The 18,991-nt window shown below is 38.8% G+C and overlaps 1 protein-coding gene across 3 annotated transcripts; it reads right to left on the bottom strand.

Moving 5' to 3' along the window:
- Positions 1-912: 912 nt before the first annotated feature.
- On the bottom strand, positions 913-15,501 carry LOC149010492 (C2H2 and C2HC zinc fingers superfamily protein). 3 transcript variants are annotated; one of them, XM_089163823.1, is made up of 6 exons: positions 15,331-15,501; positions 15,074-15,127; positions 14,907-14,949; positions 12,333-12,374; positions 11,973-12,246; positions 913-1,567 (listed from the first exon to the last, which is right to left on the bottom strand). In XM_089163823.1, exons 2-6 carry the CDS (start codon positions 15,079-15,081, stop codon positions 1,239-1,241), a joined length of 696 nt encoding a protein of 231 aa, XP_089019949.1. In that variant the 5' UTR covers positions 15,082-15,127; positions 15,331-15,501; the 3' UTR covers positions 913-1,238. The 3 variants fall into 3 exon arrangements, with proteins under 3 accessions (XP_089019949.1, XP_089019948.1, XP_089019947.1); XM_089163822.1 differs by having other exon boundaries at positions 15,305-15,501; XM_089163821.1 differs by having other exon boundaries at positions 914-1,567; positions 15,258-15,501.
- Positions 15,502-18,991: the final 3,490 nt, after the last annotated feature.

Consider the following 18,991-nt stretch of genomic DNA (forward strand, 5'->3'; position numbering starts at 1 on the left):
AATCCCCTGGGAGATAGGGGCGAAGCCCTAGCTTGGGTGAACCTCAGCTCAAAAATAATAGTAGAAAAAAATTCCTAAATTTTCATCCTCAACCTTAACTTTCTTTTTAAATAGATAAACAAGTAGTTACAATTTTGTATTCAATATATGCTCATACAACCATACAATTTTGTATTCAATATATTCTTTTATAATCATACCCCCATTTTTAGAGAATCTTTGTGTTAAAAAATCCAAATCCACCTAACCTGTTTGAGAATTAAATAAGAATATTATATGAATCTATAAACAATTTAATACAAATAAGGTAATGCCACCATGAGATCCATCTATGTTCCTAAGTTGCAGTCTCCCCAATTTTTCACAATTGCCAGTAAGTCTTCAATGATCACCAATAAGAAACTTCAAAGACCACTCTGTTAAGGAGTCCGGATCTGCAACCCCGTCGGGGAGCACTTGGCTTACCACCACAAAAAACAGGGGGGGGGGGGGGCAGGGTGGTGATGTGGAGGGTTTTTCTGTTTTGTTTTTTTTTTATTTATATATTTTTCAGGTGGGGCCCACCATTTTTTGTGGTGGAAAAACCGTCGATGAGCACTTTGTGCTCGCCGTCGGGGGTGATGATCCAGATTCTCTGTTTAAGACCCATGAGAAAGTCACAAAACCCATTGTCTCTACCCAAAAAAAAAAAAAAAAAAAAAAAACCCATTGTCTATCTCTCACCCGGCTGCCCTAAAGAAACAGGATTAGCAAGGCCACAGATTTTACCTTTCACAAGAGTGAACAAAATAAGCACTTAAATTCACTCTTTGCTGTAATAAGATCGCTCACTAGATCTAAAGCCCATCTGAAAATGTAGTTATAAATATTCAAAATTCTCAGGAAATTCAGGGAGGATACCTTCCAGGATGGGTGAAATCAATGCCCATGCATCAAATCAATTGTGCTCTCTCAGTCCTCAATGGAAGGAGAGGGATCAATGTCCAATCTACATTTGCACTGCTTAAGGACCAGGATCAGAAAACTTACCTTCGGTTGGGTCCCAACTATAAGAAACCTATGTGTCCCTCACCAGCAGTCACAACATGAATGAAATTTTGAAAATTGCAACTGTTATATTATAAACAAAAAACACAAACATTTGTTACTTCCTACATATCCTGATTCATCATTACAATTCAGTCTCTCCCTAAACATACAGCATAAAGAATGAAAGACTAGCATACACAACCATCTGTCTAATGACTGGCCTCTGAAGATTGAGAGTAAGTAAACCCATCCTGTGAAGCTGTAGGGGCAGTTGAAGGAGCAGTGGCTCCACTTGGAGGTGTAACTGGCATATTTGAACCAGCATTCATGTTGAAACCATCAAAACCTCCACTTGCTGGGGCTGTTGGACTGGCTTGATACATAGGCGGTGTAGTCATAGAGGGGGCACCATTAGAAGTGGGTGCCATCGTGCTCCCAGGTGCTGGGGGATTCACCATCGGAGGCCGAGGAAGACCATTTATTTGCATTGGCATCGAAGTTGTGCTAGGTGGCCCCATCATTGGAGGAGCCCCATAACCTGCCAAAGGTAATATGAGTAAAAGGCAATCCATTACAAGGAAATATGAATCAAAAGCAATCTATATTTGTCACGCTGAAAAAGGATGGTGGGCATATGAGATTTGGTAATGATAAAGAAATAGAGAGGAATACAGAATATCAATATAATAAAGTAGGAGATAAACAGTGATGGGGATGAAAATGGAGAAGGGGGAAAATGATTTTTTTTTTTTTTTTTTTTTTGGGGGGGGGGGGGGGGGGAAGGAACTTTGGTTATATACATCAATACACGCACAGGATCACGTCAAAGATCTGTCATTTGATGGTCTCAATCAGATATCCAAAATCACCAACTTGGATAATCAAAATATTGCAGTCATTCATTCTCACACCAAGAAAAATACATCTTAAATGTGCAATTCATCAGAAAAATAATAACATTAAGAAAATCTTTTTGAGCTAGGCATACAGTTCCCACACATGCAAAGGGAGCTCCCATGTTAGAAATTGCATGCACCAAAGAACTCAAAAAGTGCAGCAAAAAAGTGATGACAGTTGTAATAGCTCCTCAGTAGGCAAGGCATATAGCAATAGAGAGAGAGGGTCACTGATTTGAGAAGAACCCAAAAAAGTGATGACAGTTGTAATAGCTCCACAGTAGGTAAGGCATATAGCAGTAGAGAGAGTCACTGATTTGAGAAAGAGGAAAGGAAGAACAGAAAGAAGCTAGGAATCCATCATTTGAAATTAACAACAAAGGATAAACTGATGTTACAGATCAATGGGTTGATATGACGCTCCACAAAAGGCAAAAAGTCTCAAAGAATGTATAAGAAGAGCAGCAAAAAGCTTTTCACTAACCAAAATTTGTGTTCAATATTTGGCCCACTTATGCAAATTCATCACCAACTTGGGCTTCTTTTCTTATGAGTAAGTCTTGGCTAGGGCTATATACATGTTGGGCCTTCAATCAAATGATTCATTGGCCTACGAAATTAGGCATCTTTATTTCTATGTATAGTTTTTTATTTTATTTTGTAAATTGGACCAAAAATGCTGATTAACCAGTGGTTCAACTTAAGTTATACTGAAAGTTGAAATTTACTAAGGAAATGTTCCCTTTTATTGTATAATAATAATTTGCTCTGTTTAGAGTCCATTTCAGTTTCCCTAATCAGCTTAAGTAACTTTGTAGGTTAAAAACTAAAGCAGGACTTTTCTCTTTAGTATAAGAATCTAATTGTGTTCTCTTTATGTAGGGTGGAAATACGAGCAAGAATTGGAAACGGTTGACCAATAACACGGTTTAAGTTGAGTACTGCTTAGCCTTTTGAAAGCTTTTTAGCTTTCCCCATTCCCTCCAGGCCTCTATCAATTTCCACAATCTTCCCCCAAGCTGCCAATTTCGATCTTTGTTGAAGACTCTTCAACCGCCAGAATTCGTGCAAGTTCAAGTGTCTTCAAGCACTTAGATTGCTGTTCTTCTAATATGAGTAAGTTGCATCAGTAAGTTGCATCAATTCTCAACCCCCGAATCTACTTCTAAACTTCTTTCAAATCCTCAATTTTTTCCCTTTGATCTTTGTTTCCCACACCATCACTCATTCATAGACAAAAATTAACCATCCAAGCATCCCCAAAAAGGTTTGGACAACCCCTTCCATCCCCTTGACATTCAATCCTCAGCTGGCCCAATTCTGTCCAGCAAAAACCCCAAACTTCTAAATTCATACTTAACCTTCTAATTCAATAAATCCAAAATTACTTTGCACCCAGCCATAAAAAATGCTTCTGAAACTTGGACATATCATTTCCTAACCTGAATCATCATTTGATCCCCTTTGCTGTCCAAGCCATCCATTGAAACCAAACCTCCTCCATCTCTTCTTGAGCCACCCAATCAGCCACCAAAGCGCTACTTTATACCTTTACTCTTATACAAACCTTTTTAAAATAATCATCAGTGCAAGATCACAATTTGAAAATCATCCAAGACAGCCTCTGTCTTCTTTGTACTTCTCTCCCCCCCCCCCCCTCCCCCCTTTTTACCTCCCCCCCCCCCCCCCCCCCCCCCCCCCCCCCCCCCCCCCCCCCCCCCCCCCCCCCCCCCCCCCCCCCCCCCCCCCCCCCCCCCCCCCCCTTGGATCAAGTCTTCTCCACAACCATTGGGAAACATGATCATAATTGCAACCTCCGGTGACATTAGAAACCCTATATTACCTTTCAGAGACCCCAGAACAATACCATAAGTAACTGTTTCTTTGATTCAGCAATATTCGACCATCCTTGAAAACCTCAAACCTTCACTAATAGTCTTCCCTGCCGCTCACTTGGCATAGCCCTGCCATCAATCACGTCTTACCAATCCAGACATAGTTTAGACCCCAAACCCTGAACTCAACTTACCTGAGCTAACCAATTCAACCAAGATCCTGGATATTGGATACTAGCGGATCTTCTCTACCAATCTAGGACTATATCAACCCCTACCGCCTTACAGCCTAATATGGAAGACTCAAAAATAGACCTCCATTTTAAGAAGCAAAGTCCTAATCAATCCTGGACATATTAGGTAACTTTAACCTTATATAGAAGACTCAAAAATGGACCCCCATTCTAAGACCAATATCCTAGGACCTGCATTTGATAACCTAGCAAGTGTTTCTGCTTCAAGAAACACCAAAAGCAATTCTAGAAGCAAAAGCACTTTTATAAGGGTTTGACCAAACTTGCTTCTAGAAGTCGAAACAGTACCAACAAGCATCTTATCACATCAAAATAAAGAAGATGAAGAACAAGGACCCCTTTTGCAAAAGCAGGAAGAATCCGACAATCCCTTCGTTAGGGTTGAAGAAGCGGCAAATGGAAGAGTTCTATCGAGTATGCGTGATGTAACCCAAGGTCTGGGTTAGATCCTCCAGGATCCTCTTTAATAAGAACCAGCAAATAACTGGCTGTCCAAGGCATGGTGGGAGATCTCAGCGAGATCTCGCGAGATATCTCATTATCGTGAGATAGCAAGACGAGATGGTCTGCGAGAGATGAGAGATGGGAGATCTCGGTTCAAGATCTCGCTAACGGACTTTTTTTCACCTCTATAGGGGCTTTAAAAAGCCCCTGTCTCGCTCAAGAGAGGCATATCTCGCCTCTCTCGAGCCTCTCTCTCGCTGCAAGGCCATTTTTTGCCGAAAAACTCAAATTTTGGCCGGAATTTGTTGGGGATTCAACATAGCAACATCATTAACTCATCTACAACAGCAGATTCAAGTATATTTCAAGTGATTCGAGCCTATTTCAAGTGATCTTCAACAAATGTAAGATTTTCTCCCAAATTTGAATTTTTTCAAATAGAAGGTTCTACAATGGGTGTATGAGTGTGGTATAAATATATGTTGATGATCAAGCTTTGATCTACACTTTCATGGAAAAAAAATTTAATTCTGTTATTATTATTATTATTATTATTTTCATATTTAAAAAATATATTATCTAAAAAATTAAAATTATAAATTATAAATAAATACTTATGATATGAATGTGATTATTACTTATGTTAAACTACATTTAGAGGGCTACAATCTCATGTATTAATATTTTGATTATCATGCTTGATGTATTTATTTTTATTTTTTTATTTAAATAATTAATAAAAAAATTATGAAAAATAATATTTTTATTACAAAATGATATATTATTATTATTTTAATGATGCTTATATTATGTAGTTTATTTTAAAAATGCTTATATTATGTAGTTTATTTTAAAAATACAAACATGCCTGTTTGAGCATTGTATATATGTTACCTTAGAACAAAGTGTGTGTTTTGTTGTTATATAAATTGTTTTTACATAAATAATTATAAAAAATAATATGTTATTAAAAATTTATCTGTTTTTTTTTTTTAACTGATGCTCATATTATGTAGTTTATTTTAAAAATACAAACATGTTTGTTTGAGCATTGTATATATGTTATCTTAGAACAAAGTGTGTGTTTTGTTGTTTTATAAATTGTTTTTACATGTTTTTATGTATCTAAAAATTATTCTAATGATTATTTGGGAACATTCATGTATGCATTTCAGACTTTCAGTGCTGTACATTTGAATCTTAAATGAAAACTAGTGGGAGTGGCAGCACTAGTAGTGGGACTTAGGACATTGCTTGGCAACATGAGGATCCCCTGACTGCCGACAAGAAAAAATCCCAATGCAAGTATTGCCTCAAGATTTTGAATTCTAGTGGTTCAACCAGATTAAAGCAACATTTGGTTGGTGGCTACAAAGATGTTTCCAAGTGTCCCAAGGTTCCTTAAGGAGTGCAAAAAGCAATTGCAACAATTTTAAAGGGAGGGAAACAAAAAAAGGACGAGATGGCACAAAAGCAAAAGGAATTTGAAGATACAGTGCTATCTAGACCTTTTCTTGATGTTGATGAGGAGTCAAGCAATGATGAAGAGAGGAGGGTTATTGGTGTTGAGTCACGGGCCGAGTGGAGACAAATGAAGGCTGCAATGGAAGCTAGCAGACAGTCCTTACATGTTGAGAATGTGAGGCAATATGAACAGACAAGGGGAGCAGGTGGTTCGGGGTCAGGGGCATCCATGCCACCTAAACATAGTTTTCAGGGAACTGAGAGGACCGAATGGAGGAGGAAGACTAGACATTATGATTCCACATTTGACCAAGACCCCTCACTCTTCAAGCAACAAGACATTTATCAAAGAAGCATTCCATATATGTTTGCTGGAGGTAAAGAAGGCGGTAGGGAGGAGGAAGTTAGGTTGGCAATCAGCAAATTCATGCTCTACAACAACATTGCAGCCAATGTAGCAAAAACACCATACCATCAGGGGATGATCAATGCAGTTGCTAGGGCAGGTGTAGGGGTTAAAGGCCCAACAGCTTGGGAAGTAATGAATAAATATTTACCAAAGGTAAAGCAAGAGGTGGATGAATACATTGGTTCATTAAAGGAAAAATGGAGTACAAATGGTGTTACTGTGATGGCTGATGGATGGACTGGTCCTACTACACAGTCCATCATTAATTTCATGGCGAGCTGCAATGGAAAGACATCCTTCCTTAAGTCAGTGGATGCCTTAGATAAAATCAAAGATGTTGACTACCTTTACAAGCTTCTTAGGGAGGTGGTCCTCGAGGTAGGGCCAAAGAATGTTATCCTAATTGTCACAGATAATGGTGCTAACTTCAAAAAAGCTGGTGAAATGTTGATGAGGAAGAAGAGCAGCAAGATCCACCTCTTTTGGGCACCATGTGCAGCACATTCGATTGATCTTATGTTGAAGGACTTGGGGGAAAAGAATGTCAATCAATACTGTAGTTGAGAGGGCTAGAAGGGTAAGTAATTTTTATTTATAACCATGATTATGTGCTGAAGATGATGAGGAACCACTATAAGAGTGATCTAGTAAGACCTGGATTGACTAGATTTGTCACCAACTATGTAGCTCTGAAAAGCTTCAAGAAGAAAGTGGTGGGTCTACGGCACATGTTTACAAGTGAGGAGTGGTTTGGTTGGCGTGGATCTAGCCATCCTGATGCAGTACTAGCCCAACAAACCATTGCTGATGATTCCTTTTGGAGGCAGCTGAATAGAATACTGGGCATTATAGAGTCTATTGTGTTTATTTTAAGGATGGTGGATTCGGAGAAGAAGCCGCAGCCCTCGAGCAAATGAAAGAGCTGATTAGAGCTGCTGCCCCTAGCTCCTTCAAATCCTACGAGAGGATCATCGATAATAGATGGGAGATGCACTTGATGCATCCTTTGCACTTGGCTGGTGAGTCACTTTTAAGTTTTAAGTCTTTAAGTTTTTGTTGTATACTTTAATTTACATTCTTAATTTGTTATAAGTTATAAGTTTATTAAGTTATAACTTATAACTTATAATTTATAAACAAATAAACAACCAAAACACTACGTCACTAACAAAAAAATTTATTTCCACAATGCAAGCTTACTACCTCAACCCAAAGTACCATTACAAGAATGATCTGGGGCTTGATGTAAAGTTGATGAATGCGATGCAAGAAGTGGTGGAGAAGCTTGTGTCAAATCCCGTCATGCAAGGGACAAGTAATGGAGAGGTGAGAACTTACTCAATTGTTTTTTCAACTTCTTGCATTAGTACATTAAGCATATCCATAATACAATAATTGAAGAATTGATGTATAGATCAGGGAGTTCAGGGATGTCTCTGGGAGTTTTGGAAAGCCTTCTGCAGTTGCAACTAGGCAAAAAAATGATCCTGGTAAATAGTCCATTACTATAAGTCATTAAGTCTATAACTCTATAAATGATAACTGATAAGTTATATAAATATAAAGATTTACTTGCCTAATGCATTCTTGTTTTTGGTTATGCAGCTGACTGGTGGGTGCTATATGGAACTAGTGCGCCAAATCTCAGGGATATAGCAATTAAAATACTCTCACAGACTTGCTCACCTTCTGGTTGCGAGAGGAACTGGAACACCTTCTCGCTCATCCATAGTAAGGTACGGAACAGATTGGGGAGTAAGAGGCTCGAGGACTTAGTGTATGTGCATTACAACATGAGATTGAGAGTAGGGCACATACAAGATGATATAGATGACGACAATCGTGAACCGATTGAGTTGACTGATATATTCAACGAGCCCCCCCCGCAGAAGATGATGTCATATATCAGTGGGTTAGGGATTGAGGAGTCCCAATGCTGGATGGGCCAGGAGGGCAGCCGGATCCAACCATTGCTGCTACTATGGGCCAGATGTTATGGCTGAGCACGTGTCTTCTGATGAGGGTCAGGGCTGTCAGCAAGCATCAGAAGGACCAACTGTACCATTTGTGGAGCCACCTGGTCGACTTGAAACAACTGAGGTGACAACTAGTAGTGGGGATTCAGATGATGCCGATGATACCAGAGGGCCAAGTGGCCCAAGTCAACCATCGAGTTCGAGTCATGGAGGCAGTCAGGCTGGTCGTATTTTTGGTGGAAGTCAGCGTCAACAAAGGGAGTCACCTCCACCAGGTCCGAGTCATCCAACACATGCGAGCCACAGTTCCCCTATCTCTCGGACTTATGCTAGGAGTAGGAAGAGCATATCAAACCAGGGGGAGGGGCAAACGAATGATGATGCGAGCATGCATGATCTTGAATTCAACATGGGAAGCATGAGCCTAGATCATGGTCACAGTGATTCACAACAGCAGAGTTTGGACAGTTGGCAGTCATCGGGGTACCAATACGAGGATCACAACATCGGGTCAGATTACAGTGGGTATTCTTCTTATGGAGGTCATGCTATTCCTCAAGACCCTGCACTTGGAGAGTACACATATGGGAGTGAAGGTGGGTTGTTAACTGAGTGGTTTAGAAACCCCTACCCACATACTCAACACCAATATGTACAACAACAATGGCACTTTCACCCACCCACGATTGACAGTTATCCCAGAGTGCTATTCCTCCAGTGATTCGACATGGAGACATATCAGTTCCATATAAACTGATATGTGACATACTACAGTGATGGGTTGACTTGGGAGTCATATGTGGCCACTGTTCAAAATCAATTGATGCAAAATGTTGAGTGACACTCTTAGAGTCTTAGTCTTGTAAGTTGTAAGTTGTAAGTTGTAATTTTCTAATCTTGTTACTCTTGTCTCTTGTACTCTTGTGATCTTGTCAATCTTATGACTTGTGATTGTGAACTTATGGATTATGACTTATGACTTACTAAAAGTCTAAAAGTCTAAAACTTCTTAATTCTTATGGTTGTAAAATTTTTAAGACATTTAACAATTTATTACTTTGATAGTTTGAACTTTGATCACTTGTTGACTTGAATACTTTATGTGTAATGTTATTGTATTTGATACTTGAATTACTTGATATCTTTACATTACATGTTGTCTAACCTTGCACTTCACAGAATTTCGGTCTTACACATAGGGTCGACTTAGGAGACATAGTTAGGGTTATTTTCTCACAAATCTAAGGCCACCAATGTGTTCAAAAGGCCTTAAATAGGTTAAATACCAAGTTTCAGCCCAACCGGGGACCTAAAACCCACCGAGATGGGCCACCAAGATTACGCCCATTTTTTGGTAGATCTCGACCGAGATCTCGCCTTTTCCAAGGATTAGAGTATGGTCTATGGGTTGACAAGGCAATGCTTTTGAGATCTTAGGAGCCTGTGCATATCCTATGGGAAGGTTAGGGTATCCTATGGGATAGCTAAAATTATGGAATACTGATGCAGAATTGAAGACCTATTTAAGAAAGAAGAAGCCCATTGGGTTAGGCCCATCAAAGGCCTAAAGCTATCACCCAAATCAGCCCATGACTTTCATGGGCTAAAGACTGTTTTAATGGATTGAAGTTAGCCCACATATTTTGGTCTCCATGGTCTAAACCTAAGCCCAAGCTAGTTCTCGAAAAGTCAATAAAAGGGGTTGTGCTTTCAAAATAAAAGAATTCATTATCAAAGGAGTTTTCCTTTGTCAAGAGTTAGGTAATAACTGAGTTATTAATAGGTAGGTGGTGTTAGCTAGTGGTTGGATGTTACCATTAATGTTTATATCTTTTTAGATAGCTATATAAAGAGACTTATGTAAGAGGTGAGGACACAACTCATCAATTGCAATCAAATTGCTTTGTTAGCATTCCTTCCCTATGGAGAATCCTTGTGTTTGATCAAGGTAGGTTGGTGTTCGATCCAATCGATCCACCTTGCAGTGTGAAGCCCAGGTGTTACATTTTTGTTCTCGATTCCCTCATATTGTCCTTCCAATTTCTTCATCATAGTTTTGTCCTTGTTTTGAAGATCTATTCAGCCCATCTTGTTATGCTATTATCCTTATAAAAACATAGTTTCAGCCCTCTTTCACATTTGAATTATGTTTCATCTTAAGTCCATCAAATCTGAAATTGATTCCCCATGAAAGGTCCTATTTGGTTATTGTTTTGATCAAACAAATACAGTACTACATTAGATACCCTATGGGATGGCTTGAGTGGAAGAAAAGGACTATTGTTTATGTATCTTGGGTATGTATCTTGGGTTGTGGGAATACCCAAAGATCCTAGGGAAGGAGAATGGGTTAATTTGGACTAATAAAGGCAGGGTGATATATGCCCAAAGGGAATGGGGAGGGGGAGAAGACTAGTCAAATAATTTGGAGATAAATGGAAAGGATGTGGACTGTTATATGGTATCCTAATTTGGAATGTAATAGGGTGCTATTAACTTAGGTAAGATGGGGATGGGAAATATATAGGGGATCTTGCGGCAAGAGAGGGATGGATTCCTGATTGGATCTTGGAATTCTTCAGGATCTGTGATCCTTCTTCTTCTTTTTTGGGTTTTTTTTTTTTTTTTTTTTTTTTGGGGGGGGGGGGGGATGGATGGGGCAGGCTGTGATGGTGCTAGGGGGCTGGGAAGACTTGCAGGTGGAAGGGGAGGGTTTCTTGGTGGTTCGCAGGTTAGGGGAAGGGGCTGAGGTTGTACTTACTTGGTTGGGGTTGCTGCAGTATGCACTGGAGTTGAAGGAGATGACCATCAAGGTAGGAAACTGCAAAAACCTTTAATGGAGGCTGCTGCAGGGAAGAGGAGATGAAGAGGCTCGCTGTATTTGAACTCTGCTGGAATATGCTGAATTTGCACAAAGAACACTCTCAGCCCAGGCCACAAGGGTTCCCCTCCCCCACAGCCCAAGCATCGATTATTCAATAACTCCATATCTAACTTTGTTCATAATAAGAGGGCTATTTATAGCCTTACAGCTTAAAACTTACTTGTACTCAACTTTACTCTAACTAGGGAATCCACTTATGATCAGAATTCCCTTTACAACCGAAAACCAATCAAAAGGAATCTCCTAAGAATCTTGCAAAAATAAATAGGTAATTATCCAGAAGGAATCTTTTTTTGAATTAATTCCAACTGGGACTCTAGACTAGACTAGACTAGGACTCTGTCATATCTCATATGACACTGACCCAAATGGAAAAATAAAGGTAGATCAATGACCCTTTTATCAAGGAGATTCAAACCAGACCCCTATTGAGTCCTAAAAGGGCTACAAAAATGACCAAAATACCCCAGGGGTATTTGGTCAGCTTTAAAGTGGTGTGAAGGCAAAAATTTTCATACTCCTGACTGCCTGATGTTTATGTGGGGCAGAATCAAGCAAACAAACCCCAATGCAGAACATTGGGCAGCATGTTTGCCATCCATACTGTTGGAACAGACTGCTAAATATTATATGGAACATCAACCAACAAAATGGTACCACGAAAGTTGGATATTCACGAAAATATAATTATGGCATGTTTGAATTGCAGGCACATTACAACCAAATCAAAGCAAAATAGGACTCTAGATAAAAAGAACCAAACAATCAATCTATAATTCACCTGGGGCACCGGAAACAGGCCTTGGCAAGACGGGAAGTCTGATCCCTGGCATCATTGGTCCACTACCAGGTGGAGCTCCTGGCATTGGCATGCCAGGAGTAGGTAAAATTGGAAGTCGGGGCCTTGGACCTTGGAAAGCAGCAAGATGTTGGTTGTATGCTGCACCAACTTGCTGGAATGCTGCAGTCTGCCCAAGATGCTCCTTGACTCTTTGATCAATCAAACTTTGCGTTTGTTGCTCTTCAAATTGCTGATAATAGGATCGCACATTCGCCTGAAGTGATAAAGAAATCAGCATCACAGCAACCACAAAATATGATGCATGAGGGCCTATTGGGTTTTTTAAAGCAAAACAAATACCTTGTGCTTGTATCCCGCATTGTGCTGCTTTCTAACTGAAGGCTGTCCAGGAAAAAATGAAAAAGAGAGGGTAAGTAGCAGAATAGGAAAATCTTTTCAAGGCCTCAAAATTCTAGTAAAAAGGTTAAAAATAACTGCGTCCATGACAGGATATCCTATGCAACAACCAGAAAGAAAGCACCAAAGAGAAATTCATGCTCCAGAAAAGAAAAGAAAATTAACCAAAGGAATAAATTTCAGGTTTCTAATCAGAAGTTTAGTACTGGATTCCTACATCATAAGTTTCCACTGTATTTGCCATTTAAGATTATAAGAGTATTGATCGGAAGGAGTAAACGCCAAGTTAGACCAACAAAGGAAGGGTTCACAATCCGAAGTTTCAACATGAAGCTTGCCAACATGGAATATAAGTTGCAATTAAGTAACAGTAGATACATAGAAGGAATTGCAAACATTAATGATCAAGAGAGAACCAAGCTCAAACTGGCCATTTATCAGTAATGTATTCATAAATAAGGAAAGAGTCAATCGAGAAAGTTGTTCAAAGAGTATGACCAGAGAGCGTTGTGTGATCAATTTATACAATTAAACCAAAAGGGTAATTGTATAAGAAATGCATGAGACCAACTTCTCATACGGAATATGATAAAACCCCTTATCTCTACTCAGCTAAATCACCCAAGTTCTCAACACAATGCAGTCATGCACAATAGAACAGAGAGAGAAATGACTTATTCATCTATCTGTTCATTCATCAATAAATCGATTCAAGAAGACAATGCAGCAACACTACTCAGTTCAGTTCATTAGATCCATACTTTGAACATATTCGAGGGTTCAATGTGACTATTGTCACTTCGGCCAACACAAAAGATGAGCACATCGATTCAACTATGAAATAACGAGAACCTACACCTTTCCTGAGAGTAGAACTCTGCCCAGCAACACCTCTGCTCTTCCTTGTTGAATTCTTCCTTACCTTCTGCCTTCATCCCTTCCCTCCGAATATCCCCCCACAGTTCTCCTAACTAACTCACTTCCACGTAAGCCACAACCTCTGAGAAGTACCCCTCTGCTGTACTTTGCATGGTTGAGGTTGTCCACGAATGCTAAGCTGCCACCTGTCATCTCACTTGCTCTTGTCCTCCAACAGACACAGCCACAACTGGACTTGATCCTCTACTGCGCGTCCACTTGTTATGGATGTATACTTTAGTTACTAGGGGCTTATCAGACTAAAACAGAAGCATACAAGTTTGGGGAAATCTTGTGGTACTAACAAATAAGTCATTTGAAATGGTTTATTTTCAAGTGCAATGATAATCACTAAATGCATCAGTGAAAATGACTGATATGGAGCAAATTCAGCATGTAAAAGGACATGAGGAAGACAAAAGATGACCTTAGTTGAAGTGATGAGAAGACATATAACTACTATCTCACGATGAACCCCTAATTGAGTGGGACGGTACTATGGTGTTCATACGTCCGACCATAGACAATTGGTGAAGGCTTAGTAAGTTGTTCTCTATCATTAGACTTGTTAATCCATCCAATGGGCTGAACACTCTAGTGATAACCCAAATAATTTGTAGAAATAAACGAGGGACAAGGGACGAGGGACATGCTCCAAGAGAATAAATCAAACTGGAAAGAGCCGTAAAAACAAAAACCTGAGCAAGGCCAAGCCAATGAAGTAGGTCGCCCTGGTGGAAATGCAATTTCCATCTTCAAGTTGAAGGTTACAAGCATTTCTGAGCAAGGTTTAAAGTATCGGTATCAGGTATCGTACCGGTCATGTGATTTTAAGAGACATCATCCTGTATCGAGTATTGTATCGCTCTAGTTAAGGTATTTTAATGTAATTTAATAGAGAGACGTATCGAGATGTATTGTATCGGTTGGGTCGAATATGGATACGTATCGGCTAGTATTGTATGGTATCGTGGGATACTTTAAACCTTGTTTCTGAGATTGATCGTAATGATTTCCTAAGTGGCTATTAGGCACACAAATAGAACTTAATCTGTTCCAAATTGTCACCCTGATTTCACAGGGGAAAGTGGAAGCTTCAATACATTTGCCAACTTGAAATGGTTCCAATCAAGGACGCTTTGATGTTCAGAAGTTGTCAATTGTGTTCAACTCAAAAGAAAATGCGACAGTGGCCCAATTCACAGCTAGTGACTGGCATTATTATTATTGGGAATAGCTAACCAAAAGAAAATCTTCATTGGCCATCATTTCAGTGAATAATCCTTTCACTATAATCCGCAACTATAGATTTCAAAAGAAGAAGAAAAAAAGGCAGACATTATTATATACAAATTCAAAACAAATGGCACCATAACAAAACAGACTGATTCGAAATAAACAGAACCGTAACAAAATAGACCCATCCGGAATAGATGCAACCATAGCAAGACATTGCAGCAGGCTATGTCTACCATCAATGTCAAACAATACATATTTCCACCATTCAGGGTCAGTTCCTTTTTTGGTTGATAAATTCTATTCAGATCAGTTTACACCATAATAGAAGGGAAAAAGAGTAACAGAACTCAAGTAACTCACAGAATCGTGAGTCAGGTAGGTATCGCAGTAATCGCAGTAGTACCTGAAAAATCAGAGAAATTTAATTAGAGGACGAAAAAAAAAAGAGTTTCCTGAGCAAAAGGGTAGAAACAAAAGAAGAATCCGAAGGAAGAATTGTAAATGCGAAAAGAATGAGAACCCCATACCGAGGCATGCTGAGCGGCCGAAGTTAGCAAACTCCTACAAATTAGTTAGAAGACCTACAAATTTCAAAACCCAAAAGTGATCTTCGATCAATGTCAATCCATAAACAAAAAAGAGAGACCAAATAAAGTAAACGGAGATGGGAGGTAAACAAAATTTATTCGGGTTAGAATCTGCAATGTATACCAGAAAATAGCTCAAAACAGCTATGATGGAAATCTAATACTACATACAGAAGACAACAAGTCGCACGTTCAACCTTAATCGAACAGCTTAACCAATCCTTCAACTAATCAAATTACAAACAAGCTGATCGACAGGGGCCAGAAACGTTGTAGTAAGAAAATAGCCAGTGAAAAACCCTAATAGAGCATGAGGGAGACGAGACTCGAAGAATCGAGATCATGCATTTTCGATTAGCGGTATTGTATACGGACGATATGTACCGATTTAACCCATCAATGTCAAACTGATACAATAAATCAATATCGGCTGCACGATATAGCGAAATAAAACCAAGCGATAAAAGGATTTTTTTTTTATTTTTTATTAAGAGCTTCAAATATACTCCGATGGGAATGAGAATATTAATGCCATGCCATCCAATGGGTGTGAACCCAATACCTCCCTGTGGGAAGTTGGGCCTTTAACCACTTTATTAACTCAACATTGACAACCAGCAGCGGGTGGTTAGGATTTCAACACGTGTATCAAAATAAATTCGACTTCTCATTGAAAATGTTGGGGCATACATGTAAATATGAGATTTTATTTTTACATTCAACAATTCAATTTTTCTAAATTTACATAATAAAGTCCCTGACCCTACCCGACTCAATCCCCAACTTCTCAAACCTTAGGTGATTCGCACTCTTCCACGACAGCAAGAGGGAGAGTGAAAGACAATAGGGATTTCTTACCTGTAAGTCTATTTACGCCTCATCAGTGAAAACATGTTATAACCTCTCTATTATTCCTATGGATGTAGATGACCTTAAAGCAATGTAGAATTTGTCTCTTGCTTTCTCTCGCCTGAATTTAAGCTTTTATCGGTATCACGTTTGACCAGAGAAAGTTAAAATCTTAACACAATTTTTTTGGAGAGATACATGCGAGGCATTCAAATAAAATTTACTAACATAATTTAATTTGAATGCCTTGCATGAACAAAAGGAAAGACTAGCTAGAGACTACTACTTTACACAAATCATACACTTGTATGATAATTGACTGTGGTCATTATTAGCTTCAATTATCCATGAATTGGATTGCCAAATAGTAAAGATAGATACCGTGAACAAAATCTTAGCTATGATTCTAGAAGGAGAACATTAGATAATTTAAACAATGACTTGTGTTGGGATTTGTTCGACCACATCGATGATTTCTTGGATTTTCCTATGGAGGATGTTCATGGTGTTGGTGGTTTTAAAGAGAAACCAATGTGCTTGTTGGCCTCTTGTTGTAGACACTTCGGTAGATTCTACAACCTCTATTTTCTCTGGAAAAATTGGGACACTGTTTAGTCTCCCACTCTCCCTCTTGCAGTCGCAGAAGAGTTATTTGCACCAAGGATTTGGGAAATTGGGGATAGAGTCAAGGACTTTATTTTGTAAATTTTGAAAAGTTGAACCATTGAATGTAAAAATAAAATCTCATATTAAATATATGCCCCTGCATTTTCACTCATAGTTGTCGAATTTATTTTGATACGCATGGCAAAATCCTAGCCACTCGTTGCTAGCTATAGCCCTGCAACAAATAAAAGTCCGTAAAGAACAAGGGAAGAAAGTCCGTAAAGAACAAGGGAAGAGAAACACAACCTTGTGTACAAAACTAACCTCCAAGAGAAAGAAAAAGAAAAAAAAATGTTTTCGACGAATGGAAGAACAAAACCTAGCCTGCCAAGTCTTAGATTTCTCACCAACCAACCCTAACTCATTTATAAGGATATGGGGCTTGGGGATGATTGCACGTTCTTCTTACCCATCCCCAACCCACCAAAGAAAACAAAAGAAAGAACCAACAGAAAAATATGATTAAGGAAAAACACAACAACAAGAGAAGCAGAGTCACATCAACAAAAAATCGATCAAATTCAATAATGAGACGAACATAGTCGGCGCTCAAAAAGACGTAGTGAGAGAGAGAGAAACAAGTGAAGAGAGAGTGAAGATAAAGATTAAACAAGCTACCTGGTGGAGGAATCTCAGGAGTTGCAAAGACAAAAACACGACCTCAGCTACTATTGTCGTTCAAGTCCCTCTTGTAAGTTGTAATTTGAGAAGACATAATATTTCCATCACTATTAGTTAAGTTGCTTGGGAAAAGAGTTTTTTACTTGGCGCCCCTTATCATGGATTGAAATTATTAGCTGCCCTCTTAAGTGGGAAATATTATTGACTGCCCCATTTTTACAATTTTTTAAACTATATGTTACTTTCGGTTAGGTTTACTAACCTTTTCTATTAAGTTTGAAATTAAAGTAACCATTTTACCCATATGGGTGTTATGACTAAATTACCCTTCATACCCAAGCCTTAGGTGATTAAACACCCATCCTTTACCTTCAACCATCACATAAAATTCCTCTTTGCTAACAAAAGTTTTGTTCAACAAAAACTCTGTGACTTGACCTTCTAAAACCCTAGGAACACGAACCCTAACATCTAAAATTCAGTTGTTATTATCTTTGGTCCACAAAAATAAGTTTGTCTGCTTCAATCTAAAATCGCAAATCATTAAGCATTTAAAAGAAATCTCCATATTTTTTTTGAGTTAATCCTGCTTTTTGGGTTTCACAAAACCCCGCAAATCAAAGTTTTGCATTCTCACCCATCTTCTGAGACTGAATTCGTCAATTAAATTCAGAGATACCTAGCTCCGAAATCATAAATTCTCCATAAACAAGAAACTCTATTTGCGTGAATCCTCGGTACTAGAGTTACAGAAGCAGCTAACAACGACACCTTCTTTTGTTATCATTTTCATTTACTCTGCTCTTCCTATTCCAAATTTCGATACTAAACATTTCTTCGAGGAGTTTCACACTGATTCAGCTGCAATGGCGAGTAATGACGTGCTTCCGCAAGTTTTAGGACAGGAAAACAATTAATTTTTTGATCATTTAAGACCAGATATATATACAGGAAAACAATGCAATAAAAGCAGCCAAGAACTATGCATGATTTGGTTCTCATCTCATTTACTCTGCTCTTCTTCTTCTTCTTCCTCTTTAGTTCTCATTTTTCTATCTCTTTTAGGCTGCGTTTGTTTGCAAAGGTGAGTAGGAAAAAAGGGGTGAAAAAAAAAAATGTGGGTCTCATGTATAGTGGGGTGACGGAGAAGGAAAAGAAAAAGAAAATGAAAGAATTTTGTAGAAAAGTGATAGTGGTGGGTCCCACTTTTTACTTTTCCCAACTTTTCCACGAAGTTCCATTAAATATGTGGGGTTTTAAAATGGTTTGGGGTGGGAAAATTTGGTTGCCACATCACTAGACAAGTTTCCTTAGATCAAGCAACCAAACAATCTACCATTTTGAGATTTAAGGGAAAAGTAAAAAATCTGCACTTTTTTCAAGAATTTTCCCACCCCACCTTTATTCCAGCAAACCAACGCAGCCTAGGTGATTCGCACTCTTCCACGACTGCAAAAGGGAGAGTGAGAGACAATAGGGATTTCTTACCTGTATGTCTATTTACGCCTCATCAGTGAAAACATGTTATAACCTCTCTATTATTCCTATGGTTGTAGATGACCTTAAAGCAAGGTAGAATTCGTCTCTTGCTTTTTCTCGCCTGGATTTAAGCTTTTATCGGTGTCACGTTTGACCAAAGGAAGTTAAAATTTAACAAAAATTTTTTGAGAGATACATGCGAGGCATTCAAATAAAATTTACTGAAGTGGGCTTTCTATACAG

The sequence above is a fragment of the Hakea prostrata genome, chromosome 7 (assembly GCF_041222555.1).
Source record: "Hakea prostrata isolate BN-2017 chromosome 7, UWA_Hpros_2, whole genome shotgun sequence".
In the NCBI taxonomy this organism is placed as follows: Eukaryota; Viridiplantae; Streptophyta; class Magnoliopsida; order Proteales; family Proteaceae; genus Hakea; species Hakea prostrata.

Excerpts from the sequence above, each read along its gene's own strand:
- LOC149010492 (XM_089163823.1), bottom strand. Across the intron at positions 12,375-14,906 it reads CCTACCTGACTCACGATTCT|CCTTCAGTTAGAAAGCAGCA; the intron begins GTGAGTTACTTG and ends TTTCCTGGACAG. Across the intron at positions 12,247-12,332 it reads ATGCGGGATACAAGCACAAG|GCGAATGTGCGATCCTATTA; the intron begins GTATTTGTTTTG and ends TTATCACTTCAG.